Source organism: Palaemon carinicauda, chromosome 21 (genome assembly GCF_036898095.1).
Source record: "Palaemon carinicauda isolate YSFRI2023 chromosome 21, ASM3689809v2, whole genome shotgun sequence".
In the NCBI taxonomy this organism is placed as follows: Eukaryota; Metazoa; Arthropoda; class Malacostraca; order Decapoda; family Palaemonidae; genus Palaemon; species Palaemon carinicauda.
In genome coordinates this window covers 49,629,566-49,649,565 of record NC_090745.1, presented here as the reverse complement: position 1 = coordinate 49,649,565, position 20,000 = coordinate 49,629,566, and the positions used below count along the sequence as shown (strand labels likewise).

Below are 20,000 nucleotides of genomic sequence, written 5' to 3'. Positions count from 1 at the left end.
AAACAATCATCAAATTTATATACAGCAGCTTCCGAGGTAAAATGTCACAAAAATTCAAGCATGATACCACAGATTGGTCTATTAACAGTGCAGGGAAGAACAGGTGATAAGAGAGAAAATCAAAACCATTACAGTGTACAAGCGTATATGAAACCCTCGCGGTAGATGGCTCCCCCCCCCCCCCTAAAATCAGCATACATGTGAAATGGGGTGCCCTGCTCTTGAGAGGCCTATGGTTGGCTAGTTACCTTGCAAGTGATAAACAGGTTTAAGGTGATCAATGGAGACCCAATCTTCTTTTCCACGAATGTTCAGTAAGAACACCATTTTTCAACGGATCATAAGGAAAGGGACCATATAAGGGAGAGTTGGCGATGGTTTGCTGGTATAGTTACGCGGAAAACGTGCGACGCATTGTATAAATCTGTCGGCATGTGGTGCTTCGTGGGGGCTTGTAAGTCTGGTGGCATAGAGTAAATTTTCCCACAACATGACGCAGGTGCTAGAGATTGTCGGAGAAGTTTGCAGAGGGGAAAAATTCGGCAGGGACAACCAACAGGTCACCATATACCATTTCAGTTGCCAAGGCATTCAGGGCACCTTTAGGAGGGGTCCTTAGTCCCAGGAGGACCCAGGGAAGCTAATTAAAACGGTTAGATTTCTTGTAGCAGTACGTCAAAGCTACTTTGAGGGTACGACAAAAACGTTCAACCACTCCTCTGGCCGCAGGGTTGTAGGCGGTTGTCTGATGCAGAGTGATTCCCAGAAGATTCGCTAATGATGTCCATAATTGAGAGGTGAAAGTGGCACCCCTGACAGAAGTAATATACTCAAGGATATCAAATCTTGCTATCCATCCCGAGAGTAAGGCAGATGTACATGAGGTGGACGTTGCAGTTTCCATTGTAATGGCTTCAGGCCAACGATTGGAGCAATCAGTGATGGTAAACAAGTAACGATTGTCCTTGTGATATGGGTAGGGGCCCAACAATGGTGTCGTGATTGTGGGCAAAGTGATGCTGAGGTTGAGGAAAGGTATGTGCCAATGTATTTTTGAAGTTTGGCAGGAAGTACTGGTGCAGACCCAATCCTTAGCATCCTTATTAATTGTAGCTAGTGATTTTAGGCTTCTGGAAGCATTTGAAACGGTGTATAGGATGTCAATGGAAAGAACCACCAGTCATTTGAGCCTTCTGGAACCGTGTAAGATCTGCTGTCTCTGTGCCTGGCTTGCTGCTGCCAGACCTGTCACTACCTGGTTGTCTAAATGGCGCTGCTCACTATCTCTGTGCCTCACCTGCTGCCTGCTAGTTTTATGTCTGGCCAGATGAAATTCCTCTTCACTAGCTATACAGTACATCAGCACAAGAGATGTAAGAGACCATGAATGAAATAAACACCTGTCGGCACATGGGAGAAAGTATACACGGTCTAGATCTACCAGAACTGGTGTCACAGAAGACGGTAGTGTAGGAGTCGTCAAGAAGGACATCTTCCCAATAAAAGGATGTGCAGGATGTCCTACATGCTTGTTACTTTAGATCTTTTCAATAGCCTTCTGCCAAGGAGCTGGAATCTAATCCCAAATGAACAGTGACCAATGTGCTTTTTGGCAGGCCATCGGTAACAGGATTCACGTTCCCAGGGACCCTTTGGAAGGTGCGTACCTTTCAAGAAGTGGTGAAAGTGACAGGCAGCCAAGTGCAGCACCAGCAATTCCCGGTCAAAGGTAGAGTAGCCGGATTCCGCCTTTGAAAGTTTTCTACTGAAGAAAGCCAATGAGTGGGACAAGCCATTGACCACCTGCTCGAGTACTGCACCAATAGTGACGTCGCTGGCATCGGTGGAGAGATAGAGAGGTGCATATGGCACAGGAAAAAAGGGATGCGTAGAGGGGGCAAGAGTAGCACCGATGGCTGGCAGGAAACAGTGATGAGAGTTTATCATGCCTAAGAATTTTTGCAGTGCTTTGACAGTCAAGGGCATGGGATATCTCTGAAGGGCTGCTACCTTCTTAGGAAGTGGGTGAACTCCTTCAGGAATGATACAGTGCCATAAAAACAATACTTCGTTGGTGCCAAAGGTACACTTGTCATACCAGACTACAAGGCTGTTCTGATGTATGTGGCTGAGCACGATGAGTATGTGATGGAGATATTCCTCTTTGGAGGAAAAGAATACAATTATGTCTTCCACGTAACATACACAGAAGTGGAGGTCACCTAAGATGCCCTCTATGAGATGTTGAAAAGTGGCCCCAGAATTATGAAGGTCAAAACATAAGCTATTGAAGGTGTATGTACCCAAGAGGTTGGTTAAGTGGTTTTGGGTATGTACTCTGGATTCAAGAGCACCTGATAATACCCCCAAGAGCTCGAGTCTGCAGAAAACGTTCGCTTTGTGCAAGTAGGAGGTCATGTCGGTGATGTTTGAAAGGGGGTAGTGATCTGGTTATGTCTGCATGTTCAAACGGCTGTAATCCCCACACAGATGCAGGAAGCCATATTTCGTCTGGAGGACAATGTATAAGGGTGACGACCATGGACTCGTACCACACATGTATTACACACACTCATACACTAATGGTATTTCTGTTTTTTGTATATTGTCATTATCACTCTCTCTCACACTGATAACCTGTTATTTCCTGTATGTGTTTGTATTGATCTGTTTAAATTTTTGTGACCTTCTTTCCCTGAGACTGTTGTTATAAAAGCTCACTGTCCGTTGAAATGAAGTTAGTTGCATTTAATCGGTCTCTCAGTTATCACCTAACTGTTCGCTCGCACTCTGGTGACTAGCGGAGTGACCAGCTCTCTCCCGCTTTTCCCCCTCACTGCTATGTCTCATTGTTTGATGATATCGCCTTCCGACACTAACTGTACTATCAACGCCAAATCAATGAAACTACCGTCCTTCGCCAGGGGAGGAGTGTTTCCCTGGTTTCAGCGTGTTGAAGTCCAGTTTTGCATCAAGGGTGTGACTTAGTCAAGCATCTCCCGAAAATTTCTAATTGGCTCTGCAAGCAAGGAGGCACAGCAATAATGTACGACGCCCTCAAATCATACCTCTTAAAGCAGTACTCCCCATCGCCAGCTGCCTACATAGCTAAACTTGTTTAGCTCTCTCAACAATCATTGCGGGAGTAAAAAGCTTTGCTTGCCCTCGGGGAAATGACCGGTATTGTTCGCTTGCAAACTGCCATAGACAGCTCTCCTCATGAAGTGAATCTAATTCTTACCCTTTGGGTAGGGTGCATACCCAAACCTGTACATGCAGCCATCCCTGATGTTGATATTTTGCCCGTGAAGGACCTGATGACCAACGTCAACGCCCTTATGGACAGCCACTTCACCACCTTCCAGTCCTCCATCAACGCAACCACTCCTGACAAAGTGGACAACTATTCAACATCGACCGTAGCTGACGTAAATGTGGTAGGCCACAGATGCCCACCACCAGATGTGCCGGAGCAGCGAAAAAGCTGGCCACTACCCATATATACCACCCCTAGTATATGCCCCATCCAACGACCTCTCCAGCCACTTACTGACGCCCATGGTTCACAAATATGCTACTACTACTCCAAATTTGGGGCTCCTGGGAAGAGAATGGGTGTCAGTGGCCAAAACTGTGTAAGTAGGCTATCGCTTGTGACGTTGGCCTCCCCTATCACTAATCTTTTCTTTTTACATGACGTAGTTACGGGCATGCGATTTTTGGTAGACATGGGTGCTTGCGGTTCTTTTCTGTCAAGGCCACTCTCCAGGACACAACGTAGTGTGTCTAAGTGTGCCGATACCTGCTTGGTAGCTGCCACTGAATCTGTGATTCCCACCCACAGTTATGAAACCCTCTCATTATCGTTTGGAAGCAGTAAATATATTTGCGTGTTTCTCGTTGCTGACGTCACATTGCCAATCCTCGGTGCAGATTTCCTCTCTGATTTCCACCACCTAGTCAATGTAGCTCACCGTCATTTGGTCAATCCAGATTCATACTCTTCAACGCCTCTCCAGCCTGGCCCCTCCAACTTCGCTGTCCGCATCAGCGCACCCTTGAATGCCTACCTCCTCACATCATATCCAGAAATATTCCGTCCAAAACTTCCTCAAACCTACATGGTTCCCACTAAACACAGTATTTATCACCATATCAAGACAACGGGGCCCACAGTCTTTGTCACATTCAGAAGTCTGGCTCTGAATCGTTTTGGAGCCACTAAACGAATGTTCGGCGAAATGGAAGAAATGGGTCTTGGCCAAAAGGCCTCAAGCCCTTGGTCACAACATTTACACATTGTCCAGAAGAAAGATGGCTCTCTGTATCTGTGTGGGGATTACAGTCGCCTAAACATGCAGAGAAAACCTGATCACTACTCTCTTCCAAACATAGCTAACGTGACCGCTTACTTGCACAAAGCAAAGATTTTCTATGAACTCAACCTCCTGAAGAGGTATTATCAGGTCCCCACGAACCCAGAAGACATCCCCAAGATACCACTAACCACTCCATTCGGGACATATACCTTCCATTACTCCTGTTTTGCCCTTCGTAATACTGGGGCCAAATTTTTAATGTCTCATGGATGGCATCTTAGGGGACCTCCCTTACTGTGTTACATGGACGACATACTTGTGTTCTCTTCCACCAAAGAGGAACACCTCCGCTATCTACGCATCGTGCTGAACGGCCTACAACAGAACGGCCTTGTAGTCCGGTACGACAAGTGTACCTTTGGCGCCAACAAATTATTATTCTTAGGGCACCGAATCACCTTTGAAGGAGTCCAACTCCTCCCTGAGAAGATAGCAGCTGTTCAGAATTTCCCCCACACCCTCAACTGTTAAATGACTGGAAGAATTCTTGGGCTTGATTAACTGTCATCACCGTTTCCTGCCAGCCATTGCTGCCACTTTTGCCCTCTTCATACCTCCCTCAAGGGTAAGCCAAAAGACCTGAAGTGTGGTCCCTTTCAAGAAGTGGCCTTCTGCAACTCAAAGGCTGCCCCATCAACCACTGCTGCTCTCACTTTTCCCATGCCACAAGTATCTCTCTTTCTCTCCACTGATGCCAGCGATGTCGCTAATTGGTCAGTTCTCCATCAGGTGGTCAACAGCTCACTCCGCCCATTGGCCTTCTTCAGAATAAAACTGTTGAAGGCAGAATCCAGCTACTCTACCTTTAAGCACAAATTGCTGGCGGTGTACTTGGCTGTCTGTCTCTTTCACCCTTTCTTGGAAGGTACGCCCTTCGTCATTCGCATGGACCACATGCCTCTAGTGCATGCCTTCACTCGTCAGTCCGACGCCTGGTCCGCCCGTCAAAGTCAACATCTCCCTGCTGTGGCTGTATACAATTATACCCTTCAGCACATCCCTGGGATAATTAATCCCATTACCGATGCCCTGTCAAGAAACACATTTGCCGCTATTCACCTGGAATTAGATTCCAACGCCTTGGCAGAAGCTCTACGAAAAGATCCAGCGTACCAAGCATGAAGTACATCCTGCATATCCCTCCATCGGGGGAGTGTCCTCTCGACAACTCCAATGCCACCCTCCGCTGTAATGTCAGTACTGGTAGAACTAGACTGTGATTACCTTCTCCCATGTGCCAACAGGGGTTTGATTTCATTCATGGCCTTTCACATCCCTTGCACCATTCTACTGCACAGCTACTGAAGACAAAGTTCATTTGGCATAACATGGCTAAGGATGCAAAGCATTGGGTCTGTGCCTGTACTTTATGCTAAACCTCAATGGTACATCAATACACGGATGCAGGAGTGGGCACCTTTTCTCAACCTTAACGGTGCTTTGCCCACTTTCACGTCGATATTGTAGGTGCCCTACCCACATCACAAGGACATTGTTACCTGTTTACCATCATATACCGTTCCACTCGTTGGCCTGAAGCCATTCCCATGGAAACTGCAACATCGACTCGTGTACATCGGCCTTACTCTCAAGATGGATAGCTAGATTTGGTATCCCTGAGCATATTACTTCTGACAGGGGTACCACTTTCACCTCTCAATTGTGGACATCATTAGCGAATCTTCTTGGTATCACCCTTCATCAGAAAACCGCATATAACCCTGCTGCCAACGGTATGGTTGAACTTTTTCACCGCACCCTTAAACCAGCTTTGATGTCCCACTGCAAGGACTCCAACTGGTTTTCCCCGCTTTACTTGGTCTTCCTGGGTCTAAGGACCACTTCTAAAGATGCCCTGTTTGTCTCGGCAGCTGAAATGGTGTATGGCAACCCGTTGGTCATCCCTGTCGAACTTTATTCGTCTGCAACCTCCTCCGACAATCTCCAGCGCCTACGTCACATTGTGGGAAAATTTACTCCATGCCGCCAGACTTACAATCCCCCAGCTAAGCACTGCATATTAACAGATTTGCACTAGCCAATGCACATTTTCCTGAGCAACAATACTAGCAAACCTCCGTTAACGCCCCTTTACACGGGCCCTTTGCTCGTGATCCGTTGTACATCAAAAGCATTCCTCCTCAATTTGTGGGACAAAGAAGACTGGGTCTCCATTGATCGCCTAAAACCTGCATATCTCCTGCCAGATGACCCGGCTACACTATGCCTCTCAAGAGCAGGGTGCCCTATTTCACATGTATATCTTTTTTAGGTGGGGAGCCGTATACCATACGTGTATCACACGCGTTCGTACACTAATAGTATTTCTGTATTTTGTATATTATTGTTATCGCTCTCCCCTTGCACTGAAACTTTTGTTATGAAAGCTCGCTGTCTGGTGAAATAATATTTGTTGCATTTACGTTGTCTCTCAGTTAACACCTAACTGCTTGCTTGTACAGATTGGAGGTCTTTTGGCAAAGGCCCATTTCTTCTACTTCAGCAAACATTTGTTTGGTGGCGGCCAAACGATCCGGTGCCAGAAGCCTGAAACTCGCGAACACTGTGGCCCATCCTCTTAATATGGTGATAAATACAGTGTTTGGTAGGAACCGTGCAATGTGAGGTGAGCGTAGATACCTGTGGGTGTGCTGATGTGGAGAGCAACATTGGAGGGGGGAGGGTGAAGAGGTATGGATGAGTAAAACTCTGCGTTGACTAGCCGTCGGTGAGCGACATCGACCAGGATGTGATAACATGAGAGGAAATCTGGACTAAGGATTGGCAATGTGATGTCAGCAACGAGAAAACTCCAGTGATATTTGATGCTGTCAAACGATAATATGAGGATCTCATAAACATGGGTCAGGATCACATATCAGTTGACAGCTAATAGGCGGATGTCGGCACATTTAGACAGATTACTTCATATCCTGGAGAGTGGCCTTGGCAGAAGGGAAAGGCAAGCACCCGTGTCTATCAAAAATTGCACTCCTGTACCTGCATCATGTAAAAGGAAAATATTAGTGACAACGGAGGCCACCGCCACAAGCAATGGCCTACTTACACATTTCCTAGCCTCTGACAACCGTTCAAACATTTAGTCACAGCAGCCTCGAATCTGGAGTGTTAGTAGCAGAACTGTGGCGAATGGTCATCAGTAAGTGGCTGTAAAGGTTATTGGTTAGGGGATGATTGAGAAGTGGGTGGTCAACAGTTTTTTTGCGTTCTAGCATGTCAGAGGGTTGGCGTCTGTGTCCTAATGCATTCACGTCAGCTTCAGACAATGTTGAATAGTTGTCCACTTGGTCAGGATTGGAGTTGGAGGCGTTGATGGAGGTCTTGAATGCATGTGGTGAAGATACTGACCATAAGGGCATCGAATTTGATGATCAGATCCTTCATGGGCAAAATATCGACATTGGGGATGGCAGCGAGTACAGGTTTGGGTAAGTGCAGCACCCAAAGGGCCCAAAGTAGATTCACTTCACGAGGAGAATCGTCTGCGGCATGTTGCATGCGAGCTATACTGTTCATTTTCCTGAGGGTAAGCAAAGCTTTATGGACCCCCAATGGTTTTTGAGAGAGCTGAATAAGTTTCGCTATGTGGATGGCTAGCGACGACGGTAAGTACTGCTCCAGGAGTAGGGATTGTTATTTGAGACACTTTTCCTAATCCAGGGATTTCGGGAAAAGGTTAGTGTTTTCCCTGGATCCTGGATAAATCCCGGGAAATCTATGAATCTTATAAAATGAATTATATTTGTGTATAAGGAATGAAATGTTGCAAAAGAATCATTGCTCGTGATATTTGATTATTTTAATAACATTGGCAAAGACATATCAGCAATATATATTGCAAAAAAAAAAAAGAAGCTTTCAATAAATTAACGAGCAGAAAATTAAGACAGATGAAACATAATTATAAGCAGTTATACTGTAGCTCCTAAAATAACTCGAGACAGTGGCGCATCTTTACAAATTGTACAAAAATATCTTATAGAGTGACATGCTTTTGTCATAAAAACCTAATGAAGGAAAAATCATCAATGTTCATTACATATATGTAAATTCTTAAATAAAAAGGACTGTAATCACTACAAGATTGCATGCTATTTTAATAAAAATTTGGTGAGAAAGAAAGGAGTAATGTCATCACAAACAACAAAAGTTTTAAATCAAAATGACTATGAAAAGCGTAAAGTTGCATGAAACCTGCTTCTACTGCAGTTATATAAAAAACAAGAAAACTATATATTCAGGCATCGCTCTTTTGATAAAATAGCGAAAATAGGAAAATAAATTTTGCTTCTAGTTTTTATTGCAAAGTAAAAACTATTTTGAATTGAAACATGAACGTATAAATCATATAAGTAACACTTTTATCCCTTAGACAAGTTCTAAGTCCCACAATAAACAGTCATACAACTGAAAAGCTCTCTCTGCTTCGACAGATGTGGGTGGTATAGATTCTGATGCTGGTCCAGTTGCCTCAAAAATTTTAAATCCTTCAGTTATGCTCCTGTTAATCACTTCACTTGTTTGAGCTGTTTTAGGATGAACTCTTGTTTTTTTTCTTTTTTTTTTTTTTTTTTTTTTATTGCTCTTTCTATTGGCTTCGATCTGGGTCAACTGACTGAGACACCCCTTCTACTACGGATTTGGATAAAGCAAACATATCTTCACTATTTTCATCATAAAGACAAATAAGAAGTAATTTTGCTGAAGACAAAAGAACCCTTCTTGCTGGCAATGCTTCTAAATCATTTAGAGCAGTGTTAGATAATAGATACACTTATACGGCAATAACTGCTAATTATTGGAGATGTATTATTTTTTTCGTTTGCACATATTTTAAAAGAAGCCGGGATTTCCCAGGAAGAAAAATAAAATCCCAGGAATTTTCCCGGACAAAAAAAGCAACGAAATCCCGGGAAACAATCCTTATCCTGGAGGTATGTTTAGAGGCTGTTTTACGGGGGTGTCCCCTTGGTCGGAGAGCCAATCTGATATTTCTACGAAAGGGTCTTCGGGGATCGCTGCGAGAAGAAAGTCTTCTTTGGTGATTGAGCGGGTCACGCCCTTAATGCAGAGCTGTTCGTAGGCGCGCTGAAACCAGGCGAATGCCTCTGTACTGGCGAAGTGGTGGGGCGTTGATAGCAGAGTCAGTGTTGGAGGGTGGCATTATCAAACAGGAAGACACAACAGTGAGGGGGAAGACGGGAGGAAGCTGGACACTCCGGTGGTTACCAATGTGATAAATGAGGGGTGAGGTGAATGCAACTAAACTTTATTAAACAATCATCCGGTTTATATACAGCGACTTCCAAGGAAGACATCACAAAAATTCAAGCGTGATAAGGCTTGTGCCAGCAAGATATCACCGGTAGATCTATTAACATTGCAGGGAAGAACTAGGGATAAGATCAAAAGTAAAAAACGTTACAGTGTACGAGCATGTATGCAATATGTACGGTACAAGTTAAAGAAAAAAAAAAAGATTGTATATAATGTTATCGATAATATCAAGTGAAAATAGAAAATATGGGTTGCTGCAGCTCCACAGGGCCTATACATAAGTCGTTACTGGTGTTAAACAGTATTTGATATTAGTAGATTTTATGATTGTCAGGGCAGTTATAAATATTGAGTGGAGATGTTTATTATGAAGGCAAACTAAGCATATCTGAACTAGAATAATTCCAACAGTGCCCTGTTTTGCACATATAATTATCTGTGTAATATGTGTTTTCTCAAAGTGTATTAAAGCAATCAACTGTTTGGTACCTTTGGTACCCGACAATTTGAGTTAATTACGTGGATATGGTACTTTGTTAAATACCCACTTCTAAAGCCAAGCTGTAGGTATAGAACGCTATTGGACACATTTTTTGTAGAGTTGAGCCAGTTAAACTACGATGAAATCTCCTCCATCTATCATTAAATCCATTGTAATCCTGCTGCTTTGCCTCCTCATGCCTTTCAACCGCAGGAGTAAAGAAAGTATTATTATTATTATATATACATATTATTACGGCAGGAGAATTACATAAGCTCCATAGCTCCAAACTCACTTGTTTATTTTTACATAAATCTGTTATACTTGAAAATTAATACTAGAGCTCTGAGAAAATTACATAACTCTCAGACGGCAATATATATGAACACTGAATATCCAAAGGTCTTTTACGCTACTCTCAAAACAAAACTCGGTAATTATTTTATAAGAACTTCAAAAAAAAACTCTTACTTTGGTTTAGTCAGGGATTATGAGCAAATAAATCCCTGTTAAGAAATATTGGTGATCAAAATAATACACTCGTTACAAAAATAAATATATACTATAAAAATTTACAACAATCTTACAAAAAAAATTAACACTAGAATTAAATTACTTGAAATATTAAATCTGAACAAAACCGTAGACTACGACAAGAAAATATTACCTTATGAAAATTATACAATTACTTGCTTCACTGGAAATTAATTTATAGAAACATTTAATTTTAATAATATATGAAAATAGTTAACAATTTAACACTAAGGATTAAACACAAAATGGAATTTACATAAATGTAACTGTTAAACTTATGTCTTTTTTGGTTCACATACGAGGTTGAAATACACTTCACTGTTTATCCTATACTCATAGGGCCAGTTACAAAAATGTATATGACACAGTACTAAACATTAACACGCTACACTTGATTTGCCATTGAACAAATTCCACGAAAGTTCGAACAATACTATACAAAATATACGTTGGATCAAAACCTTATTCACGGTTGAGAGGGGACACACTTGATGCTCTTAAGAAGAGAGAGGGCAGACGAACTTTGGCTCTCTCAAAGGGACAGGTTGGATCTCTTCTGCTGTTTACACATTTCTGGGGCTTTTATATTGACTTTAAACTTCTAGATAATTCTAGTAGATCATTCTAGTGGTGTGGGGGTCAAGACTAGTGGCGTAAGGTTGCCAACATAGAAAATTGAACAAGGGAACTAACCTTGTTTGCAAGGCAACTGACTTCTCTAGCATAGAAACTAGAGCGCTTGTGAAAACCTTTTTGGTTTCATTTCACTGCTGGAAAAAGATTTGGCACGTACGAATAAGGGTGAGAAATCTATGCTTTCGCGTGGCGTTAGGAGGCCTTATTTGGAATAAAGACCCATTTTCGCTGTGTGCATATCTTTTCTCGACATAAATACTACGATGTATGTAATTCTTTCAAATCGCGTGTTTTCTTCCTAACTTTTTTCATGTTTCTGGCTGAGGTTTCTTTACTTACCTCCTTTTCCTCTCACGTACTTGATTCCTTCTTTCTTTTACAACAGTGTCCATTTGAAGTTATTATTGCATCACTAATTATGGAGGCTTCACCAGCATCACTTCTTTTGTCAACTGCACAATTATCATCAACTTCGTAGAGAGTTTGAAAAGCAGAAAATTTCCGATGCTCTTTTGCACATATTGGACTTAGATATCCTTATTACAGGTAAATTTCTTCAAGACTTCGGGAATTTGGTTACCAAGCCAGTAACCTTTCACCGTTGTTTTTTATTTCTAGTTTCAACTTTTGTTTTGATAAGTTTGCCTTTTTAATCACACATCTTATTCAGCTTATTCAGAATCTCTAAAATAGTACAGAATTCTTAATTATGACAACATTTTCTTTAATAATGAATAAAAAGAGGCAACATTTCAAAACTAGTTACAGATAGTCATGTGAAAAATCAAGTCAACTATTTCTTTTAAGAAGCATAATAAGATTCAGTGGGTTTAAACAAATTGTAATCAATTTAAAGTTGGTTGCAGTATCAGTCAGTAAAAAACCATGTTAGTTTTCCAACTAACGAAAAGAGATTTTATAACTAACAATTTATTTAGGCGAATAATCATAAACGAACTGTACTGATTCTGGATGAGAACATAATTGGAATTTGGTTGGGTGTTCATCTTCTTGACAGTTGATGGGCACAAGAAGTATAGGTAATAGAGACCCACGGTGCACATGGTCAGTCGCCAAGAATAGCGGTGATATGAAATTGTTGCTCGATACACTCAGACTCAAATGATACCGAAAGAGGGAACCTGTCAAGACAGCTTTGTATGAATATGACAGATGGATAGTTTGTGTTATAACTCTTTGCTGCCTCTGCTAATCCTCCTCTCTTAAAAAGGTAATCATTTGGTGAGAGATCAAAAATATTTGGGAGAAGCCAGAGCCAATAAGGTTATGCAGGAACTACATCTTGCCCGACGCTCAGATCAAATTATTATAGAATTTCAATTGAATATCTACAAGCACTTGAAGGCTTTGAATAAAAGGATGAGTCTGAGACCTAAAGACTATTGGCAAAAAGTTTAGGAAAAGATAATTTCTGTGACATAAGGATGCAAACGTTAAGTCGTATGGAAGAATGAAAAGAGGAAGGAAAAAACAAGTGGGGATACGCCAGAACCCACACATACACACAATCTAGTCATTGCCGATTTATACTATTTTATATATAGATAGATATATATATATATATATATATATATATATATATATATATATATATATATATATATATATATATGTGTGTGTGTGTGTGTGTGTGTGTGTGTGTGTGTGTGTGTGTGTGTGTGTGTGTGTATTCTTACGAAGCTGGACTATTGAAGTGTAAATATTGTAGATTATTGATAATGTTATTTATATTTATTTATATGGTTTTTATTCGTGCGTTGAAGAGATGATACCCAACCCGTAAAAGGCCCCTCCCATGTAGATCTGAGTATGTTATGTAAATTATATAAGACTTTCGTCATGAACCTCATTATGTTCTTTATTCAAGTTGAAATATGTAATTTACGTATCTTTTATAGAGAATTAACTTTTTATTTTACGTTGTCTATTTGAAAGTGTAGTAGGATTCATGTGAGATAGGAACAAGGGCTTAGGTAATGTTCTTTTATATTTTATGATGTTTCTGTCATGTCAGAGGGAGAATGTTCAGTGAAACGTGTTTTCGAAAATTTGAGAATCCCGGCGAGAGGATGTTACCCTTTTTTTTTTTTTTTTTTTCGGGGACAATAGGTAGGCGGAGGTAGCTGGGAGATTTGTCTCGCGGGTGCATTGCTGTATATCTGAGAGGCTACGCTTCCCAAATAATATGGAAGCTTCTGGACTTAGCCAAAATTTGATACATAGGGGACTAAAGGATGGGTTAGAGTCAGAGAGAGACAGACATAAAGATCGTGTTGGAACCGTAGCCTTCTCTCCTCTCTCTCTCTCTCCCACACGAAACCCAGAGCATTATCGGAAGTGTTCAGTGCATTCTAGTGTGTCCTCTCCTACGTGACTCTGCGCCCCAAAGCAAATTGTGTGTCCCGCAAGACTAAAAGGCAACTATATATTCATTGTGTTAGGGTGAGTGTTGACATTGTATAACATTTTTTGTAAACGACCCTGTAGGCAGAATAGGTTTGAAAAGTGATCTGGTTAGCGATTATTCATTAAGAGTCAAACTTAAACATTGTATTATTTCAGAGTTATTTCAAGCATTTGTATTATTTTCATTGCATTATTTCTTTTCTAAGGTTTGAGGCTTATTCAGATATAATACTTCAGGTCAAGTTATATAATTTCTGATCGTAACATTTTTATCTTATTCTAAGTTTTGTTCAGACTAAATATTTTTTCCAGTTAATTAGTGTGTAAAATCTTTCAAAGTGTTGTAATTTATATAGAATATATTTATTTTTGTAATGAGTGTATTATTCCAAGTATCTCTATTTAGGACCAAGTTCAGCTCAATTCCTGTTAAGAACTACAGTGAGAGTGAAATAAATGTTAATAATACTTAAAAGTAATTACCCAGTTTAGTTTTGAGTGGGCTTAAGAGACCTTTGGATATTCAGTGTTTTATATATTGCTGTCAAGGAGTTATTTAACAGTCTCAGAATTCGGGTATTAATGTTTTAAAGTGTAACAGTTTTAATGTAAACGCAAACAAGGTAATTTGGAATTTGAGAGGTTAATTAACTTGCCAGTCGTAGTATATATCATATTATATGTTTGGTTCCCAGTCACGAGCCGTAGTATAGTATATTTTGTTAATACCCAGACTTTGGAAGTCATAATCGTATAATATATTTTGGGTGCCCAGACCCGGGATCGATACATTATAATGTATTTTGGTGCCCAGACCCGGGGATTAAGCGAGTCTGTTTTAGATATTGGTGATAACAAGGCCGAGTTTTTGATTAAAGGTTTTTTAATAGTACAGTGTTGATTAGGGTTTGGAGTATTGTCAATATATTATATTTTGGGTGAGTCATTAATTAGTGTTAAATTACAAGATGGCACAGTTTAATATCCAAGAAATTTTAAGTAACCCAAGTGTTCAGTAATTGTCAGAAGCTAATGTAACTAAAGCTCAGTGGCTCTCAATCTTAATGGTAGCCTATGTGGTGGCCACGCTACAAGTGGGATGAATAAGGCCCAAATCAAGTGTCTAGTATTACATTAGAAGCGTTGATAAACTCAGGAATGTTGTCGGAAGAGAATATTGTGGCAGCTCGTGATCTGTTGGACGAAGCTGAGGAAGAATTTTTAGTGAAGCAAGGACCGGTTGACCCTTAAACTGAAGTCATGATAGCAGATAAGGATGTAGAAACTGTGATTTGACATATTGCAGCAGAAGAGATTTTGATTAGGTTGAAGATGATGGCAGAACGAGAAGAAGAGAGAGAAGAAAGATGATGTGTGAAAGAAATGGAAGCAAGACAGGAAGAAAGAGAGAAAGAAATGGAAGCAAGGCGAGAAGAAGAAGAGAGAGAGGTCGCAAGACACACAAGGTTAATGGAAGTAAAGCGAGAAGAAAAAGAGATGGAAGAAGCGAGACATGCCCGGGAGTTAGAAATAATGCACGACTATGCCCAAATGAAAGCGCAAACAGAGACCGAAACGACTCCTGCTAGGTACAAACCCGTGTTTAATGTATCGGAAGCCCAGAGGTTAATTCCAAGGTCCACAGAAGAATCCCCTGATGAGTTCTTAGATCATTTTGAAAAGGTCGCAACGGCGATGAAATGGCCAGAAGATAAATGGTCGGTGTTATTACAGAGTGTGCTCTCTGGGAAGAGCCGCAGTGCTTACTTATTCTTATTTCAGAACCAGAGGATGGAGTATTAAGAAGTGAAGATGAGCGTGCTGCAAGTGTATCAGATAACACCTGAATATTAAATTGAAACTTTCCGAAGTTTGAAAAAGGACGAGAAAATGACTTCCCTGGATTACGCTTATATGGTATGACGATGTTTTAAGAGATGGACAGAGGTTACTAACGTAAAGGAGAAGGGTGATTTAGAAGAATTGATAATACTGGAGCAGTATCTACGAAGAATTCCTGAACACTTTTGAACGTACAAGAGAGAGAGAGGGAAGTGAAGAAACTCGATAAAGCCGCTTCACTGGGTGAAGATTACAATTTTATCAGTCATAACCCTCCTCGGGCACAAAGTTTCAACCATCATTCCGACCAAGTGTCAAGTGTTCGTCGAATCATGGAAACTAGTTCAGAAATAACTATGGGAACAAGTTCAACAGTTACAACGGAAGTAGCACTGGTACTGTCTATAAGCAGAATGCGATAGTACCACAGCAACAAACATCAAATTATCCTCCTTCAGGTATCGTGAAAGATGTGCAGAAGGTTTATATTGCCGTAGTATAGTATAGTATAGTATAGTATAGTATAGTATATTGTTCAAACCAAGTAATTAAAGATGATTTGACTTCACAGAATGGGAAGACTAAAAAGCAATCAGGAAAGGACGGAGAGGAAAATGAACCGTTTACACAATAAACAGGATGAACCCAAACAGCATGGATGCCTTAAAACCATATATTTATAAAGGTATGTTAACAGCAATAGATGGAAGTGATTAAACCCCGGTCACGATAATGCATGATACAGGTTGTAACTAAAGTGTGGTTGTACGGGGAGTACATCCTCTGGTGGATCAGTCTCTCACAGGGGACTCATTTATTTTGAAGGGAATGAGAGTTGGCGTCAGGTAATTTTGACTTTGTGGTTAAGGGTTAATGGCTGTCGAAGGAGTAGACATCCTGCTCGGTAATGAGGTTGGAGAAGCGCCGTTCGTGCCTTGTCCCATTGTAACGGAGAAACTTTTGAAGTATAGTCCTACGACTGGACTTGAGAAGGACTACCCGTCTCTGTTTCCTAGTAGTGTGACGACTAGGAGTATAATGAAGGAAGTGGCTGCTGAAGAAGAAGAACAAATTGAAGGAGCAATGAGCTTGGAAGATTTGTTTTCCAAAGAAGAGAATTCCCTTGATAGTACACAAAAAGAGAAGTCCCGAGTAAGCCCGAGCGAAAAAGAACGACAGACGAGTGGACAAAAGGACCAAGAAACAATGAACCTGGAAGAAATTAATTTGGAGGATTTTTTTCTGAAAAAGAGGATTCCCAAAGTGATAGGCAAGAAGAGAACTTACGAGTAAGCCCGAGAGAAGAGGAACAACATACAAGTGGACAAGAGGACACAAAAGAAGATATAGAAGGAGCGATGAACTTAAAAGATTTGTTTTCCGAAGAAAAGGATTCCCTTGATGATATACTAGAGGAGTTCCGAAGAAAAGGAATCCCTTGATGATATACTAGAGGAGAATTCAAGATTAAGCCCGAGCGAAGAATAAAGATAGACGAGCGGACAAGTGGACGAAGAAGAAAAAGGAATCAAAAGAGTAATAAACTTGTATGATTTGTTTTCCAAAGAAGAGGAATCCCTTGATGGTAAGCAAGAAGAGAACTCAAGAGTAAGCCCGAGCGAAAAAGAGCAACGGACGAGCAGACACGTAGACAAAGAAGAAATGGACTTGGAAGAAATCAAAAATTCAACGTTAGAAGTAGGACAAGTGAGTAGGAAAAGGCTGATAAGATTGCAACAGAAGGATGTAACGTTAACAGAGTTATTGTACCGTGTGGTGGACGAGACGGAGGCACAGCAGTCTCCGACCTGTTATTATCTTAAGGATTGGTTGCTTATGAGGAAGCATAGAATGGGGGATATATCGACAAAAATTAATTCCCGCACCGTTGAGAAGACAGGTGATCATGATAGCGCATGAGAGAGGACATATGGTGAAAAGGAAGACGACGGAGAAGATAATGAAACCCTTTTTCTGGCCTGGCATGCATAAGGACGTTAGCCAGTTTTGTCGTGCATGTCAAATAAGTCAAACAGCTGAAAAGCCTAACGAGTGCATCAAGGAAGCTCCCTTACGCCCGATGGAAGTACGAGGAGAGCCCTTCAGGAAAGGACAGAAGAAAATGATAGCAGAGAAATGAAAGGATCAAGAGAAAACGGAAGGAGAATACATCAAGAATTTGGGGAATAGGATCGGGAAAATAAGGAAATTTCCCTAGAACGCATGAACACTATGAGTTAAAGACGTACAAAGAAAAGGTTTGGTAGGAAGGATACAAACAGACAGGTTGCAGGTACCTTCACCAAAGGACCCAAAAAAATGTTGGCAGGGAATAGGAAGGATCGAGAGGAAACGGCCGAAGGAAAGGATAAGGGTTTGAGGAAAGGAAATGGCAAGTTAAGAAATTTTCCCTAGAAGACATGAAAATAAGGCAAGGACGAGCAAAGAAAAGATTTGGCATGAAAAATACGAACAGACAGGTTATGGTAGGATGGCAGGTGTTGGTCTGCGTATCGGAAAGGCGATTCCCTCTCACCTACGCGTTACAAGAACCGTTCCGGATTTTGGAAGAGAGCAGTGACCGGACCTATGTTATCGAGATATCAGTAAAAAGGAAAAATCTGAAGAAGGCCATATTAACTTCAAAACCGATTCTTCAAGCAACGGATTTCACCGAGAAATTCCTTATCAAAGTGGATGCATCGGATAACGGGATTGGAGCTGTTTTATTGCAAGATAAGGAAGGAAATCTTCACCCTGTTTGCATAATGACGTCGAAGCTGAGAAAGAACCAACGAGTCAACACGACAGTTGAAAAGAAACTGCTGGCGCTAATCACAGCAATAAACAAGTTTTTAATCTATGTAAGTCGACCACAAAAGGAAGCGAATATAGTATATTCCGATCACAATCCTTTAACTTTTGTGAATAAGAGGAAAAATAATAATCAAAGGTTAACTAGGTGGTCATTATGTTTGCAATCGTATTGTATTTATGTAAAGAATGTAGGTAGGCGGAGCTAGCTGGGAGAGATGTCTCGTGGATGCGTTGCTGTGTATCTGAGAGTTGCCTGAAACTCTCTCTGATATCCCTTTTGGCATTTTTAACAAGTTGGAAAATCTGACGCCCTTAGGCAGACGCTACACTTCCCAAATAATATGGAAGCTTCTGGACTTAGCCAAAATTTGATATATAGTTCTCCAAAGGATGGGTTAGAGTCAGAGAGAGACAGACATAGAGATCGAGGTAGAACCGCAGCCTTCCCCCCTCTCTCTCTCTCTCTCTCCCACACGAAACCCAGTGCATTATCGGAAGTGTTCAGTGAGTCCTAGTGTGTCCTCTCCTAAATGACTCTGTGCCCCAAAGCAAATTGTGTCACGCAAGACTAAAAGGCAATTATTGTATTCATTGTGTTAGGGTGAGTGTTGTCATAGTATAACTTTTTTGTAAACGACCCTGTAGGCAGAATAGGTTTGAAAAGTGATCTGGTTAGCAATTATTCATCAAGAGTCAAACTTAAACATTATATTATTTCAGAGTTATTTCAAGCATTTGTATTATTTTCATTGCATTATTTCTTTTCTAAGGTCTGAGGTTTATTCAGATATATTACTTCAAGTCAAGTTATTTAATTTCAGATCGTAACATTTTTGTCTTATTCTAAGTTTTGTTCAGACTTGGTATTTTTTCCAGTTAATCATTGTGTAAAATCTTTCAAAGTGCGGTAATTTATATAGAATTTATTTATTTTTTTAAAGAGTGTATTATTCTAGTTATCTCTATTTAGGACCAAGTTCCGCTCGATTCCTGTTAAGAACTATAGTGAGAATGAAATAAATGTTAATAATACTGAATATTCAAAGGTCTCTTAAGTACACTCAAAACAAAACTGCGTAATTATTCTTAAGTCTTATTCAAAACAAACTCTTACTATGATTTTTCACAGGATACGATTGAAATAAACACTGATTGAAATAATACACTCTTTACAAAAATATATTCTATATAATCTACAACACTTTGAAAAGAATTTACTTTGAACAAATAAATCACTTGAAATATTAAGTCTGAACAAAACTTAGATTAAGAGAAAAATGTTACGATCTGAAAATCATACAATAACTTGACTTTAAATATTAAATCTGAATAAACCTCAGACTAAGACGAAAGAAATAATACTTTTAAAAATTATACAACCACTTGTTTCACTTGAAATTAAATCTGAATACAATATTTAAGTTTGACACGTAATGAAAATAGATAACCAGATCACGATACAATTATCTTTCCCCTTACTACAGGGCCGTTTACAAAAACTCTAAGAAAATTTTTGTAAGTACTCACTATGTTTACAAAAACCCATCACACCAAACCTTTGAAATTTCTCTGAACCCTTTTAAAAC

At 40.4% G+C, this 20,000-nt stretch overlaps 2 protein-coding genes across 2 annotated transcripts in view; one reads left to right on the top strand and one right to left on the bottom strand.

Moving 5' to 3' along the window:
• The window catches only part of LOC137614898 (solute carrier family 22 member 21-like), a 947,260-nt gene that overhangs the window by 847,280 nt on the left and 79,980 nt on the right, over positions 1-20,000 (bottom strand). The gene's annotated exons all lie outside the window — the stretch shown is intronic.
• On the top strand, positions 5,498-6,417 carry LOC137614897 (uncharacterized). The gene is made up of 2 exons (XM_068344555.1): positions 5,498-5,595; positions 5,919-6,417. Exons 1-2 carry the CDS (start codon positions 5,498-5,500, stop codon positions 6,415-6,417), a joined length of 597 nt encoding a protein of 198 aa, XP_068200656.1.